Genomic DNA, 14,787 nt, shown 5'->3' on the forward strand with positions numbered 1-14,787 from the left:
TCAGCAGCCCTTCCACGGCGGCCGGTACTTTTCCAGCTGCCTGGAGTTCATCCTCATTTCAATTTCCACGGGAGCAGTGAGCTGTGAAATAGGCAGAGTTAACAAGGAGGGAGAGGCGGAGAGGGAGAGAGGGGGAGTGCCGAGGACCCCGGGGTGCCCTGCGGGCGCCCTGCCGCTCGGCCCCACCCTGCCCATCCTCTGGGATCCTCTGGCTTCCAGGGCCTGCTGGGAACTCTGCCCCCCCGCCCCCCTGGTCTAACAAGGGGGCTGGATCCTGCAAGTTGCTAAGTCCTGGGAGGAGGATCAGCACACCTCCTCTGGGGGAGCTGTCACAGGAGGGGTGGGCTGGCAGGACCCTCCTGGCTTTTCATGTGGGGGACACACACCTCCCCTTCTCCTGAGGCTATGCCACCACGCACCAGATGTCACCCTAAGGCCTTCAGCATATTATTACGCCTCTCGGTAACCCTGTGATGTAGAGACTGTCAGTGTCCCCATTTTGCAGATGAGGAAACCGAGGACGACATGGTTGAATAACTTGTTTGAGGCCACACAGGTACTAAGTATCTATGAATAAAATGGTAACCCAGTGGGCCTGTCTCCAGGGTCAGTGTCAGTGCCCACCAGGCTCGATTGCTCTGGCGCTCTGGGGACACAGTGAACCCCTAGGGCCCTGTCTGGAGACTCATCTAGCTGTCACCCCAGAGCTTCCTGGTTCACTGGCCTTGCTGCCAAACCAGCTCCCACCTCCACCCGCTCCCTGGGGCTGGGAATGGGCTCGGATGCTGCAGGGCAACCTTGGGCGGCGTGTGGGGCTCAGGTCCAGCCCGGCCTGTGCCGCCCCCTGGCTGTGGCTGTCCTCCTGGCCTCAGTTCCCCTGTAAAGGGAGGAGGCTGGGCTGCCGATCCATAGGGCCCCTGGCCTGCCCAGCACGGTTCCAGGGAGATGGACAGGGACGCGAGGTGCCCTCGCCCCCCGAGCCTCCCGGATGTTACATTGGATGTAGCTTGTGCCATGGAAACCTCAATGGTGCCTTAACTCTGCCCCCGGTGCTTGGAAGAGGGCAGCTCCGGGCCAGCCTCCCTTCACCAGCGGAGGGACTCGCTCCCGTTCCCTCCTCAGAGCCCAAGGAGCCCCATGCGGGGCCACAGCACCAAGATGAGCCTCTGGGCTACCTGTCGGACCTCACTGTTTGGGGACAGCATGCTGTGCTACCTAGGGGGCGGGAAGATCACGGCCAGGGTCGGGGGGAGGCGGGAGGCATGGAGTCCAGCGCGTTCTCCCCTGACCCTGGGTGACCTTGGCAAGGCCTCACTCGTCTCCTCCCTCCCAGGCCTCCACAGGGAAGTGCTCACGCTCAGTCCTGGGGCCTCCCTTCTGCATCTGCCCGCGCCAGTCAGCGGCCTCGCCCTGTCCCGACTTGAATTCATCTAATCGCTGGGGACTCCCACGTGATGTCTCAGCCCTGGCCTCTCCTGAAGTGCCCTCTTCACTTACCCACCTGCCTGCATCGTCTCCACCCAGATGCCAACAGCATCTCAGTTTACAGGCCCCCTGACCTCCTGACCTTCCTTTTGTCACCCTGCAGCCAACCACAGGCTTCACCCTCCCGGGTGGCAGCTCCATCCTTCCGGTGTCCCGCCGAAAAAGGGTTTTCTCTTTCCCCCTTTTCCACATCCCATATCCATTCTTCCAGCAAGTCCCGTGGGCTTCTGCCTCCAAAATATTTCCAGAATCTGACCTTTGCTCTGACTCCACCATGACCACCTGGGCTGAACCACTCTCTCTTGGGTTCTACAGCCTCCTCAGGGGTCCCCCTCGTTCCGCCTTCACCCCTTTAGCCCGTTCTCCATGTATATCAGGTCCCTCCTCTGCTCAAAGGCCCCAGGGCTCCCAGTCAGCAGAGTGAAGGTCAGGTCCAAACAATGGCCCATGACGTCCACATTCTGCCTCATCTCCCTCTCTCTCCCCTGCAGCCCCTCTGGCCTCCTCGCTGTTCCCTGGATGCTCCAGGCCCACTCCTGCCCCAGGGCCTTTGCACAGCTCTTGCTTCTGACTAGAATCTCTTCCCCCAAACATTCCTTTGGTTCACTCCTTCATTCTCTTCAAGTCTTTGCACTAATACCACCCAATCATGAAGCCTGCTCTGATCACCCTATTTAAATTGCAACCACCCCCTTCCTTTCCCTGCTTTGTTTCTCCGTAGCGCTTATCCTACCTGCTATGGGGCACAGTGGGCTTATTATCTTGCTCGAGGAATGTTGCCCATCCTGGCATCTGTTTCTGGTCCCCCATTGGAGCCAGGGAGCCAGGAGGGCTGCTGACACGTCTGTTTTGTCTACCGCTCTATTTCCAGGGCCCTGAACCGGCCACACACACAGAGGGCTCAGGGTATTCATGGTCAGAATACATGAACGTGAAACTACAGTTGTGCTGGACACAGTCCAGGCTCGCCGGCCCGGACGGTCTGGGCACCCTAACCTGTTGCTGAAGGTCTGGGCCCAGGTCTTCACACGAGCTGTCTTGGATCATCTCTCTCCCGTGGGGGCCTGCAGCTCCCCCCTGACAGTCTCCTGCCTTCCCTTGTGCTGCCCAGAGTCAGGTCCGGCCAAGTCCCTGCTTGGGACCCCCAGTGGCCCTGGCCCAGCAGGCTTTGCGGCCCTATCGCCTCTCAGGCCCCTGGCCTCGAGGACCGCACACCCGCCAGGTGCTTCCTGAGAAGGGCCATCGCCTCCCTGTTCCTGCGGCGGGAAAGCCCTTGCTCTAGCTCTCATGGAGGGGCTCCTCGTCATTCAGGTTTCAAAGGCAATTCCACCCCCTCCAAGAGGCCTTCCCTGACTGCCCCGTCCAATCCCACTCTCTCTGACACTCCTTTACTCGGCGCCTGAAACAGTGCACTGTCTCATGTCGGGGCCTGCCTTCCCACCGCATGGGGCTCACTACTGGACCCCTGGCTTGCTGCTGAGCCCTGGCGTGTCCGGTGGCTGGCCAGGGACACACACCAGGTGTCTCTGCATTGGCCGCCTGTCCGCTCACCTTGATAACTTGGTCGTCTTCTTCCTCGGTGATCTCTTCGGGGTCCAGAGGACCCACCTCTTCAGACCACTGCTGTTCGCCCAGCGATTTCTTTTGCTCCTTGTTCCGCTCCTTTTCCTAGGGGCAGAGCACAAATGGCACCAAACCCGCCCTTCCTCTCCTCCCCAGATGGCCCTCGCCTGCTTCTGCCCCGGGTGCCAGTGGCCCAGCTCCCTCGGGCCACAGCCCCCTTCTCCCGTGCCTCCTGCACGAGTCGCAGACACCGTGGCCCAACACTGGCCCTCGAGTTGCCCACCAGCAGGTCAGCTTGCAGAGGAATCTGGTCCTTTGAAGTTCAAACATTGCACCCAGATTGTTCCTGTTAATTAAGTTAAAATGCTGAAAATAATGGCTGCCCTGCATGCATATTAAGTGTGAAAATGTGTTTTTCTTAGCAGAGAACCTATAAAAAAGGTGGAAGACAGCCTAGCCTGTAGGGTGTCAGGGGGCCCAAAGCTGGAGTCCCTGGGAGGGGATTTATAAGAGGGAAGGCAGGGAGATGACTGATGGAGGAGGGAGCTTGCAGCTTCTTCATACAAACCCTGGAGCCGGGCAATTGCAGGGAGCAAGACCGCAGAACAGGTTCATGCAAAGCGTCCTGTGGTTGTCGTTTTTGCTAGTTTATGTTCTACTGAGTTTGGCTCTTTCTGTCCAGCCTCCATCTTGCCTGGCACCCCACTGGCCAGGCCCGAGCCCTCAGACCAGACCCGCTGCGCTCTGGCTTCTTAACCGCACTCCTGGGGTTCAGCTCGGGCCTGCCCTGGCGGACGGTTCTAGAACCGCGGTCATCTTTTCTGGAGAGGGACCGGGGTGAGGGAGGTGTGTCCCTGAAGGAGGGGTCTGAGTCCAGCCTTGGCTCTGCAAGGGCCGCTGCTCAGGGACGTGGATGCCTGTCCGGGACAGAGGGTGCGGATACGGAAGCCGATTCCGGGGCCACGCGACCTCCCAGAGAACAGGGAACTGACTCGAGTGTTTGTCCCTAGCGGGGTCTTGGCCTCGGACAGGCAGGAGGTGCCAGTTCCATTTCTTCATCTCCTCGGGTGAAAGAGAACCCCACGTCGCACGGGCACTCAGAGCCCCTGTGTCTAAAGTGAGTCACTGGGCCCTAATTGGTTTGGCTCAGTGGACAGAGCGTCGGCCTGCAGACTGAGGGGTCCCGGGCTCGATTCCGGTCAAGGGCATGTACCTTGGTTGCGGGCACATCCCCAGTAGGGAGTGTGCAGGAGGCAGCTGATCGATGTTTCTCTCTCATAAATGTTTCTAACTCTCTATCCCTCTCCCTTCCTCTCTGTAAGAAATGAATAAAATATATTTAAAAAAAAAAATAAAGTGAGTCACTGGGCCCGGCCAGCGTGGCTCAGTGGTTGAGCACCGACCTCTGAACCCAGAAGGTCAGGGCGCATGCCCGGGTTGCAGGCTCAATCCCCAGTGTGGAGCGTGCGGGAGGCAGCCGATCAATGATTCTCTCTAACCATTGGTGCTTCTCTCTCTCCCTCTTCCTTCCTCTCTGAAATCAATAAAAATATATGTTAAAAAATAAATAAAGTCACCGGGAGGCAGTCCTGCGGCCCAGCTGTCCTGCAGCTGCCACCTGGTGTCGCCTGGGCTCTGAGAGAAGGAGGCCTTGGCCGCTGCTGGACGTCTGCCCACCGGGGCCCCTCCTGGTCTCCCAAGGCTCAGTCTCACCTGCCCCCGGGCTTCCCAGGTGCCAGCCCGAGTGCCTCCCCTCCTGGGACTCAGCACTCAGGACAGGGCACCGACTGGGCAGTTAACCGGCTGTGACTTCCCCACGGGTCTGTCTTGGCTCCCAGGCCGGCTCCTGAAGACGGGGGGCTTGGGCTTCCCCGTACGTCTCCCTGTGCGCCGGCCTCTCACCCAGATGCTGAGCGAATGTGCACTGACGTGGTAACTGGAGGCTCCTCGGGAGGTGGGTGCCGGGTGGGAAGAGATGCCCCCCTGGCACCGAGTGGCTCTAGAGGAGTGGAGGCCAGGGCGGCGCTGGAGCCTGGTCCCAGCCCCCATGCTGTCCCCTGGCAGAGCTGATCAAACGCAGGTTGACTCTAGACCTAACACCTCTTCAGTGCGAGCAGGGCTGTGCCACCTGGGCCACGGCGGTGGGCACTGGGCGGTGGGCACTGGGCGGTGGGTACTGGGCAGTAGGCCACAGGTCGTGAGCACTGGGTGGTGGGCACTGGGTGGTGGGCTGTGGGTGGTGGGCACTGGGCAGTGGGCTGCAGGTGGTGGGCACTGGGTGGTGGGCCGCAGGTGGTGGGCACTGGGTGGTGGGCCGCAGGTGGTGGGCACTGGGCGGTGGGCAGTGGGCAGTGGGCCGTGGGTGGTGGGCACTGGCTGGTGGGCAGTGGGCAGTGGGCTGTGGGTGGTGGGCACTGGGCAGTGGGCTGTGGGTGGTGGGCACTGGCTGGTGGGCAGTGGGCTGCGGGTGGTGGGCACTGGGTGGTGGGCACTGGGCGGTGGGCTGTGGGCGGTGGGCACTGGGTTGTGGGCACTGGGCGGTGGGCACTGGGCGGTGGGCACTGGGTTGTGGGCACTGGGCAGTGGGCCACAGGTGGTGGGCACTGGGCGGTGGGCAGTGGGCAGTGGGCCGTGGGTGGTGGGCACTGGCTGGTGGGCAGTGGGCAGTGGGCTGTGGGTGGTGGGCACTGGCTGGTGGGCAGTGGGCTGCGGGTGGTGGGCACTGGGTTGTGGGCACTGGGTGGTGGGCACTGGGCGGTGGGCTGTGGGCGGTGGGCACTGGGTTGTGGGCACTGGGCAGTGGGCCACAGGGGTGGGCACTGGGTGGTGGGCACTGGGCCGCGGGGGTTCTTACCTGCATCCTCTGGAGCTCGCTGTGCGTGAAGATGGGAACGAAGGCTTCTGTCTGGGAGGCCAGCAGAGCGGTGACGTGAACCACCAGCAGGGCAGCCAGGGCCTTGCGGGACACCATCCTGGAGCTGGGCGACAGGGGCTGCTGTCACTGTTGGGGGCAGTGATGGGCGGCTGCATTGGAGGTGGGAGCGCTGGTCCAGGCCCCGCCTGGGCTGTGTGACCCTGACACCTGCCCAGCCCCTGTGACAGGGCCTGCGTGGGGCTTTGCCAGGTGAGCTCAGGCCCCTCTCTGCCCCACAGCCCTGAGAGCTGACCACGCACCCGGCGTGGCCGCCTGGCCCCTGCCCGCACCAGGGCAGACTCATCCACATGGGCCCTTCTTGTTATCGGTGAGGTCTGCTGGGGCCCCAGAGGCTCCTGATGTGGGAGGGGCCTCGTGTCTCAGAGAAAAAACCCCTAGATACCACAGAACCATGCCAGGCCTGGGGACCCCGCCCCTGAGCAGATCAGGGTGTGGGGAGGATGGACCAGGCCCAGATGCCCAGCTCTGCTCCAGGGCTCCAGGGAAAAGCACTGAGACCTGCCCAGGGGGGCAGAGCCGGACAGAGCGGGGGTGAGGCCCCACCCGCTGGGCGGCACTGGCTCTGGAACCAGCCCCTGCCCAGCCCCTGAAGCAGCTGCCTGTTCGCTGCCATGGGAAACAACAGGGGTACCCGTTCCTGCAAGTTGCCACCCCACACCTCCTGGGGCCCCTCTCGAATCCCAGGAAGTGGCTTTTTGGCTGCAGACACCTGGGAGGGAGCAGTGGGCGCGGTGGCTGTGGCAATGCAGCGACTGAGACAGGGCTCAGCAACTGGGCAGGGGGGTGGGGGGATAGGGGGGTGGGTGGGTTAGGAGGTGGGGGGATAGGAGGGTGGGGGGGTGGAGGGGGGGGGTGAGTGGCGGGGGCAGGGCCAGCCGGGAGGGCCCCAGGGAAGACATGTGGTCTGCTTGCTGGGTGCAGGCCTGGGTGATTCCTTCCTAGCCCTCCTGCGTGATCCTCATGCCCACCTGGGAGCAGGTGTGACCTGGGGAGGGAGGAGACGTGGGGAGGTGGAGGGACTCATTCAGGGGCGGGGGTGGGGTGGTGGGGTGGGGGCTGGAGCCTGGCCATCTGAGGCCGGGTGCTTTCCCTAGTCCCCACCGCATGTTGCCTCTGGCCACAGAAGGCAGGGAGGGGCCTCCCCGGGCCAGGCCGGTGACTGGACTCCTGGCACCATGCCGGGGTTCATGTCCCAGCATCAAGAAGGGTTCAGGAATCTGGAAAAGGCTGTGCGCAGATGACATCGAAATCCAGAGACTAATAAAGAGTCTGGAGACGAGATATAATTTTGAAAGGCAGTGGGGGTCAGAGGACCTTCAGCTGAAGGAACTGAAGACTCCCTCCTTGTCTAGGCCCCTTGCTTTTATTAACACAATTTGTCCTAAGGCAAGGTGGAGATAATACACTTCAAAGGGTAAGGCTTCAAAGGGCACAGAAGCATTGTCAGTTTGGGGAATAGCCTACGGCTGTTCAGGTGTTTGGCCAGTAGGAGGCAATAACATGTAGATTAAGATGCCCTTTAGCTGTCTGGCAGCCACAATCAGTTTCCTATTCAGGTTTGGGGAAATGCCTTCAGCCATTCCCAACAGGTGACTACATGTGTGACTCAACCCTGCTGAGTCCCCAAGTCTCATCAAGCTTTTGATGAAAGTCTTGAAATTATGACATGCTGGAATTGGTCTCCGGCAGCACCAGCGTTCCTATGCTGGGTGGGCTCCGGGCCCCAGGCAGGGAGGGGTTTCACATAATGAGCTTCCGGGGCTCACCTGGGGGTGGGACAGGATCTGCTGTACAGGAGAGCCCTGCCTGAGCCGGCCTCTCGCTTCTCCCAGGTCCGCCCTGTCTCTCCCCCGAGAGAATCTTCCAGGCTGTGTCCTGCCCCTCTGCCAGGCCCTCTCTCTCAGTCCTCTGAGGCCACCTGTGCCCAGCGGACGCTCCTCTGCATCTTGCTACCCTGGTGCCCATCCTACTTTCTCTCCTTGTCTGGATAAAACTCTATGAGCAAGAACACCAGTGCCCAGACAGCCAAAGCCTCCAGGCCAGGTGCGTACAGGTTCCCAAGGGTGGGGAGGGCCCCCGGCCTCTGAAGATCCCTCTCTCGGAGGACCTGAGGGGACAGAGGCCGGTGGGGGTGGGGAGCCCTGAATCGTGGCTCCTCCCTTGCTCCTATCCTTCCCCTTCACAGTCTCTGACCCCCACCCCCCTAGAGGAGCCGCCTGTGTCACAGTGAAGCCCTCCCATTTCCTTCACGGAGATGCTGCAGACCCTTTCATTCTGTGTTGGCATTAATCCACTCTGTAAGGATCAATAAAAACTTGAAATAAAAAAGGCAGAATCCATTGCTGCTCATTTTCTTGATCCAGCTGGCATGTCTCCTACACTCACTGTGTCCTGGTCGCAGAGGAGAGCGACCTGAGCTCTCTGCTGCCTGAGGGCTGACTTCCCATCCCAGTACTGGAGGGGCGGGTGTTGCCTCCAGCCCATCCCCTCCCGCCCCTCCAGAGGAGGCCAGGCCTGGGAGCCCTGGGGACCCGTCTTTCCTCTTCAAGTCCAGAGCAAAGCTTCCAGAGCAAAGCTTCCAGAGCAAAGCTTCTGTGCCACATGGGCCCTGGGGCCCTGCTGAGCTCTGGCTGGGGTTTCAGCTGGCAGTCGATGGCACCACTGACCCCAAACAGAATTGCACCCACCTGCTCCCTCCGGCCTCCACGCTCAGGGCAGCCTCGTTTCCCCTTACCTGCGCCCAAAACCAGCGTGGGGCACTCAGTTGGACCCCACTAAGTATGGAAGGTGGCAGAGGGGCTACCCTGGGGCTTATGCTCACCCCCCCTTCCATGGCTACTCACGGTGTGGGCGTGGTCAGCGTGGGCCTGGCAGAGTTGCTGCTCGTCCTCTGTGTCCGCCTGGCCTGATGGGCCCTTATATATCTCCAATCTCCCCTTTGGAGCGCATTGACCTTTGGCCACACCTTTGGGGGTGCTGGGTGGGGATCCTGGATTCTTGGGGCTCATGGAAACAACGGCAGGCCTGCCACGCCGTGGCTGGGGCTTTCCCGGAGGCCCCTTCTGTGGGCCGCGGCCAGGGTTCGGTGGCAGCCAGCCTCACAGATGGCATTCTCCTGCCCATGTGGACCTCTGCGCCCACCCAAGGGTTGTTCTATTGAAAGCCCTTTCTCTGTTGTCCCTTCCATGTGAGGTCACCAGGCCAGCCCTGCTGACCGGAGTCTCTGTTGAGTCTTCCCCCTTAAGCTCCTCTCGGTTCATCCATGAATGAAAAGAAAACGACAGCCCAGGCCAGCCGTGGGCAAACTACAGCCCGCGGGCCGGATCTGGCCCGTTTGAAATGAATAAAACTATAAAAAAAAAAGACCGTACCCTTTTATGTAATGACTAGGGGCCCGGTGCACGAAATTCGTGCACTGGGTGTGTGTGTGTGTGTGTGTGTGGGGGGGGGGGGGGGAGTGTCCCTCAGCCCAGCCTGCCCCCTCTCACATACTGGGAGCCCTCAGGCATTGACCCCCATCACCCTCCAATCGCAGGATCGGCCCCTTGCCCAGGCCTGACGCCTCCGCCAGCGGTGTCAGGCTTGGACAGGGGACCCCCATCTCCCCCCGATCACTGGCTCTGGCCCCCGCCTACGCCTGAGGCCTCTGGCCCAGGAATCATGCCTGGGCAGGGGACCCCCATCTCCCTCTGATTGCTTGCTCCACCCCCCAGCCAAGCCTGACGCCTCTGACCCAGGCTTCAGGCCTGGGCAAGGGGACCATCATATCCCCCCAATCCCCGGCTCCGCCCCCCGCCCAGGCCTGATGCCTTGGCCAGAGGAGTTGACCCTCATCACCCTCCGATCAGCAATCACCGGATCGGCCCCTTGACCAGGCCTGAGGCCTCCGGCAGAGGTGTCAGGCCTGGGCAGGGGACCCCCAACTCCCCGCGGTTGCAGGCTCCGCCCCTGCCCAGGCCTAATGCCTCTGGCCTAGGCGTCCGGCCCGGGCAGCGGGGACCTGCAGCGGCAGCGGGGGGCGCTGCGATCGTGGGCTTTGCTTTAGGCCCAGGCAAGGGACCCCTAGCTCCCGGGACTGCCAGCTTCGACCATGCCCAGCTCCCATCGCTGGCTCCACCCCTACTTCCTGCTATCACTGGCCAGGGCAGCAAAGGCGCCTGATTCTCCGATCATGGCTGGGGGGCAGGGCAAAGGCGGCCCCAGGGCCCCCCAGCTCTTAGCTCCCCCCTGGGTTTCAGATCACTGTCAGTGGCAGGGGGCTTCTTCCTGCTTTCCCTTTCGTCTCCCTGCATTGTGCCTACATATGCAAATTAGCCGCCATCTTGTTGGCAGTTAACTGCCAATCTTAGTTGGCAGTTAACTGCCAATCTTAGTTGGCAGTTAATTTGCATATAGCCCTGATTAGCCAATGAAAAGGGTATCGTCGTACGCCAATTACCATTTTTCTCTTTTATTAGTGTAGATGTTTACTTTGAATTTATATTAGTTCACACAAACACTCCATCCATGCTTTTGTTCCGGCCCCCCGGTCCAGTTTAAGAACCCATTGTGGCCCTCGAGTCAGAAAGTTTGCCCACCCCTGGTCCAGGCCAGCCGAGCGCCAGAGGCTCGGGGAGCCCAGTCACCATGGCACATGCGTGCGGCGAGTGGGGCAGGAGGGTTACCGTCTGCGGCCTGGATGGGAGGACACCCACCGGGAGGTTTGTGGTCACCGTGTGATTCTAACGGTAAACTTAAGGACCGAGGCGGGAGAGGCCAAAGCATTCTGCCGTTGGACAGGCCGGCCGCACAGGGCGTGCTTGACGTGTGAGCGCATGAAAGCTCAGCAGCCCACGCGGGGTGCTCATGCCCCCGGTTTACAGATAAGGAACCTGAGGAACAACTGACTCGCTCCTCTGTGACGGCACTACAGGTCTCTTCACACAAGGGTCACGGCTGGGCGTGGCCAGGCGGGCAGAGGGAGGGAGTGGCCACACGCAGGTGCAGAGATGGCACAGTGGGGCGTCACAGAGGACCAGAGTGGGTTAGGACAGTCGCCCTGGGGTCAGCGTGTGGGTCCCTGAGGAACCCAACATGCAGATGGGGCGGCTTGTCCAGGAGCCTCTCCCATCAGCCCGTCTGTCTGCCCTGGCTTTTCCCCTCTGAAAGGAGCAAAGGTTTATGGGCTTCCAGCCCGCCAGACGATCTCGCCCCCCTCCCGGGTCAGCAAGGTTCCCCACTGGTCTCTGTGCCACCGACGCCAGGACTCAGAGGAGTTCGGTCCGGCCCACGAAGCTGGAAATGTTTATGATGTGGACCTCATAGAAAAAGTGCCGGCTCTGACTCGACAGTGTCTGGGGGGAGGGTGGTGCCCCAGGAGTGAAAATGACAGGCAGACGTGACACACACTAGTTTTAAAAATCTCACACCCCTACCAGGTCGGGGTGGCTATTGTCCTATTTTACAGGTGGGAAAGCTGAGGTGGAAGGACTGGCCTAAGGTCACACAGCTCTTAACACGGAGGGCCATTATTCAAACTCGAGAGTCTGGCTTCAGGACTGGCTGTGCTTTGTGCCTGAGTGTTTGCTGCGTGAGCACGAGGCCTGGTACAAATTCTACAAACCTGCCCTCTTCCCTGAGCCACCCCGGCTAGGTGCCTCTCCGTGGTGCCCCTCTGGGCTGCAGATTGTGGGCCGCTTCTTTCTGAACCGTCTCGCCGGGGCGTCTCCTCTCCCCTCTCCCAGGTGCCTGGCCCTCGAGGTGTGCTTTCCAGTCACGGTTAGTGCGTCAGAAATGGAGCGGTGGCGGGTAACCAGCCTAGTCACGACTGCTTCATCTTTCCCCTGTACACGTCTCTCCCTCAGACCCTCAATTAGTGGCGATTTCTCCTGCTAGAAATTGGACAAAAAATGAAAGGAAGGACGCTCTGAGCTCTTCATTCTTCAGAGGGGAACTCCACAAGTGTGCAGCGGCCGAGGCAGAGGGAGCAGGAAACCAGCCCAGGCCGGGAGGGAAGTTCACAAAACCCAGAGGACACGACTCAGACCGCACGTGGGCACCCGGGGCCTCTTTCCCCAGGTGGGCAGCGGCACAGGCACGTTAGCGCTCCTCTCCTCTCCTCGTGACCTTGAGACGCTGCCCCAGCGTCCTCACGAAGGCCCGGAACAGGGAGGCAGCGTGTGGCAACTAGATTTGCAGATGCTGCTACCTTGGGAGATGCAGCCAGCACCAAGCAGGACAGAGCCCGAAAGCAAGATGCCAGCGGCTTCAAATCACAGTGGAAAGGCCAGGCGAACGGCCAGACCGATGTCCCCAGGCACCAAAGGACACGAGGTGGAGGACGCAGGTGGCAGGAGGGGCCAGCGAAGGGGGAAAGCTGGAACTGGGGGGCGCCTGGGGGGGCAAGGGGCTCACAGGGCCCGGTTCCCGATGGCCCCTCAGAGGCAGATGGCGGTCTAGGACGACAGAGCTGAGAGACAGAGGAGAGTCAGGGATGCTGGGAGCGCCGAAGCTCCCGGTGAAAAGGAGAAAGGAAAGGCTTACTAGTAGACGGTCGGCTTGCCCAGAGCGCCACGAAGAATGAAAGGGCTTTGCTGGCCACAGCAAAGGCCAAGGCGGCGAAGGGCCCAGCTCCTGGAGTGCAGGCAGCGGGGTGGGGGAGGGCGGTGCTCTGCTCGGTGTGGGGTCCCCGATGTCCCTCACAGAGCTGGGGCCGGGGCTGGGCTCAGGGGCAGAAACACTGGGCAAGCCAAGCCCTGAGAGGTGTATCTCAGTCAACATCGTGTCCTGGCCCAGGGGACACGGCTTTGGTGACCTGTGGGGTGTTTTTATTCTTTTCCTTCTGTGGCTCAGGGTCTGTTTTTAGAACTCACGGTGACTTGTGGAGAAGTGGGGCACAGCAGACACTGCCGAACCCCAGGACCCCGGCGTAGGAGCAGGGCACGTGGGAAGAAAACACAAACGCAGAGCCCACCGGAGCTCAGTTCCAAGGAGCAGAGCTCTTGTCTGTGGTACAGCTGCTGCTCCAAGTGACATTCCTGCATCTCCCACCTCCTGTGGTGTCCGCCCAGTGCTCACCACAGCCTGCACCCGGAACGATCCGATAAAGTGCTTCCTTTTCCGTTCCCCTGTGGACCGAGCTCGAGGAACTTGGGGGCGCGGCTGGGTTTCTCAGCAGCTCTCCTGCCGACTCCCGGTCAGTACTTCCCCGGGGGGTTGACGGACGCCCAGAAATGTCCCCGTCACCAACTTGCTTCTGGGCTCCCTTTCTATTTATGGGGCTTTATCGCACAAGCCGCTGCTATAAAACGCTCGGAAGAGGCTGCATGACTTTTTCTCCAGGGCCAGGCCGCGCGGCCGAGAGCTGGGCCCGTGGCGGGACTTCAGCGGGACTTGCTTTTCTGCTCCTTCTGTGGCACGCGGGCTCCTTTTATTGCACTTTACACGTTTGTATGGTGTTTGCATGGAGATGATAGATGTGTGCGGAGAGAGAGCAGATGGCTTCAAAAGCGACTCATTAATTATAGATAAGCCCGGCCCCTCACACGCCAGAGCCCCTCCTTCCTCGTCACCTTCCCGGCAGGCAGCTCCCAGCTCCCCATCCCAGGACACGAGGACGAGAGCAAGGCGGGGGCTGATGTGCGTTCATGACGGCTGCGGAAGTCTGCGGCTGAGGGAAGTTTGTGCTTTCATGTGAAGAAGCAGGGAAGTCTTGGTTGAGGTTTTACCGTGCGGCTGGGACCACAGTGGTTCAGAGGTCAGCCCCATCCAGGCAGGTCCGGTGAAGGGAGCCAGCTGGCCAAACGCTTTCTCTCCCATTGCATCGCGAACTCGGCGGCACCCTCCCCACATTGCTAGGCTGACGGTGTTTGGATTTGGGGGGCTGCCATGGTGGCTGCTAATGCGAGCGGCGAGTCTCCAACAGGCTCTGCCGATGACATCAGTGGTGGTCACCCAGGTCTCCTTGCCCCCAGCCCTCCCTGGAGGTGATGGCAGTAAGGAAGGGGGATCCTGTTTCCTCTGGCCCGGGGCTGGGCTGGGCTGGGTGGCCTGGGGCTGGGCTGGGCTGGGTGGCCCGGGGCTGGGCTGGACTGGGTGGCCCGGGGCTGGGCTGGGCTGGGTGGCCCGGGGCTGGGCTGGGTGGCCCGGGGTCTGGTTGAGCTTGGGTGATGGAGGAGGAGGAGTTCACCAGGGGTCGAGGGGCCTTTGCTGCTCAGGTCTGGTGCTCAGGGGCCATTCCCGGCTCCAGCCCCTTCATCAGTGTCTGGTTGAGCAGAGACCCGTCCACCACCACAGTGAGCACGCTCCTCAGGCCTGGACCCCGCGGACTCTCATGTGTGCCACATGGCCAGCTCCTCCAGTCTCAGTCAGGGTAGGAGGGTAAGCCAGAGGCACAGCTTGTCTTCACACCTGGGGACCCAGGGTGTGGGCACGATGCCTTTGGAGAGAGCAGTGTGGGTAGTGGCAAACCTTGGCGATGCTCACCTACATCTAAAACAAGGAACAGAGCCCGGCCGGCGTGGCTCAGTGTTTGAGCTTCTCCCCATGAACCTGGAGGTCATGGTTCGATTCCTGGTCAGGGCTCATATCCAGGTTGCGGGCTCCATCTCCAGTAGGGGGCGTTCAGGAGGCAGCCTATCAATGAGTCTCTCTCGGTGTCTCTCTCTCCCTCTCCCTTCCTCTAGAAATAAATAAAACTATATTTTAAAAAATTAAATAACACAAGCAACAGAGCGCTGGGCAGCTGTGAAGACAGGCGTTAGGGCTCACTCGCCCCTCGCCTGCAGCACCCAGCCCTCTTTCCTTCTTCCTTTCACTCCTTAGAA

General features: G+C 61.0%; 1 protein-coding gene across 1 annotated transcript; it reads right to left on the reverse strand.

Moving 5' to 3' along the window:
• MLN (motilin) lies at positions 1-6,019 on the reverse strand (the record flags this gene model as incomplete). Its single annotated transcript, XM_081094894.1, has 3 exons — positions 1-81; positions 3,037-3,153; positions 5,903-6,019. The coding sequence occupies 3 exons, from the start codon at positions 6,017-6,019 to the stop codon at positions 1-3; spliced, it is 315 nt and encodes a 104-aa protein (XP_080951020.1).
• Between the last annotated feature and the right edge of the window lie 8,768 nt (positions 6,020-14,787).

This window comes from Myotis nattereri (assembly GCF_964212035.1).
Source record: "Myotis nattereri genome assembly, chromosome: 6".
Lineage (NCBI taxonomy): Eukaryota > Metazoa > Chordata > Mammalia > Chiroptera > Vespertilionidae > Myotis > Myotis nattereri.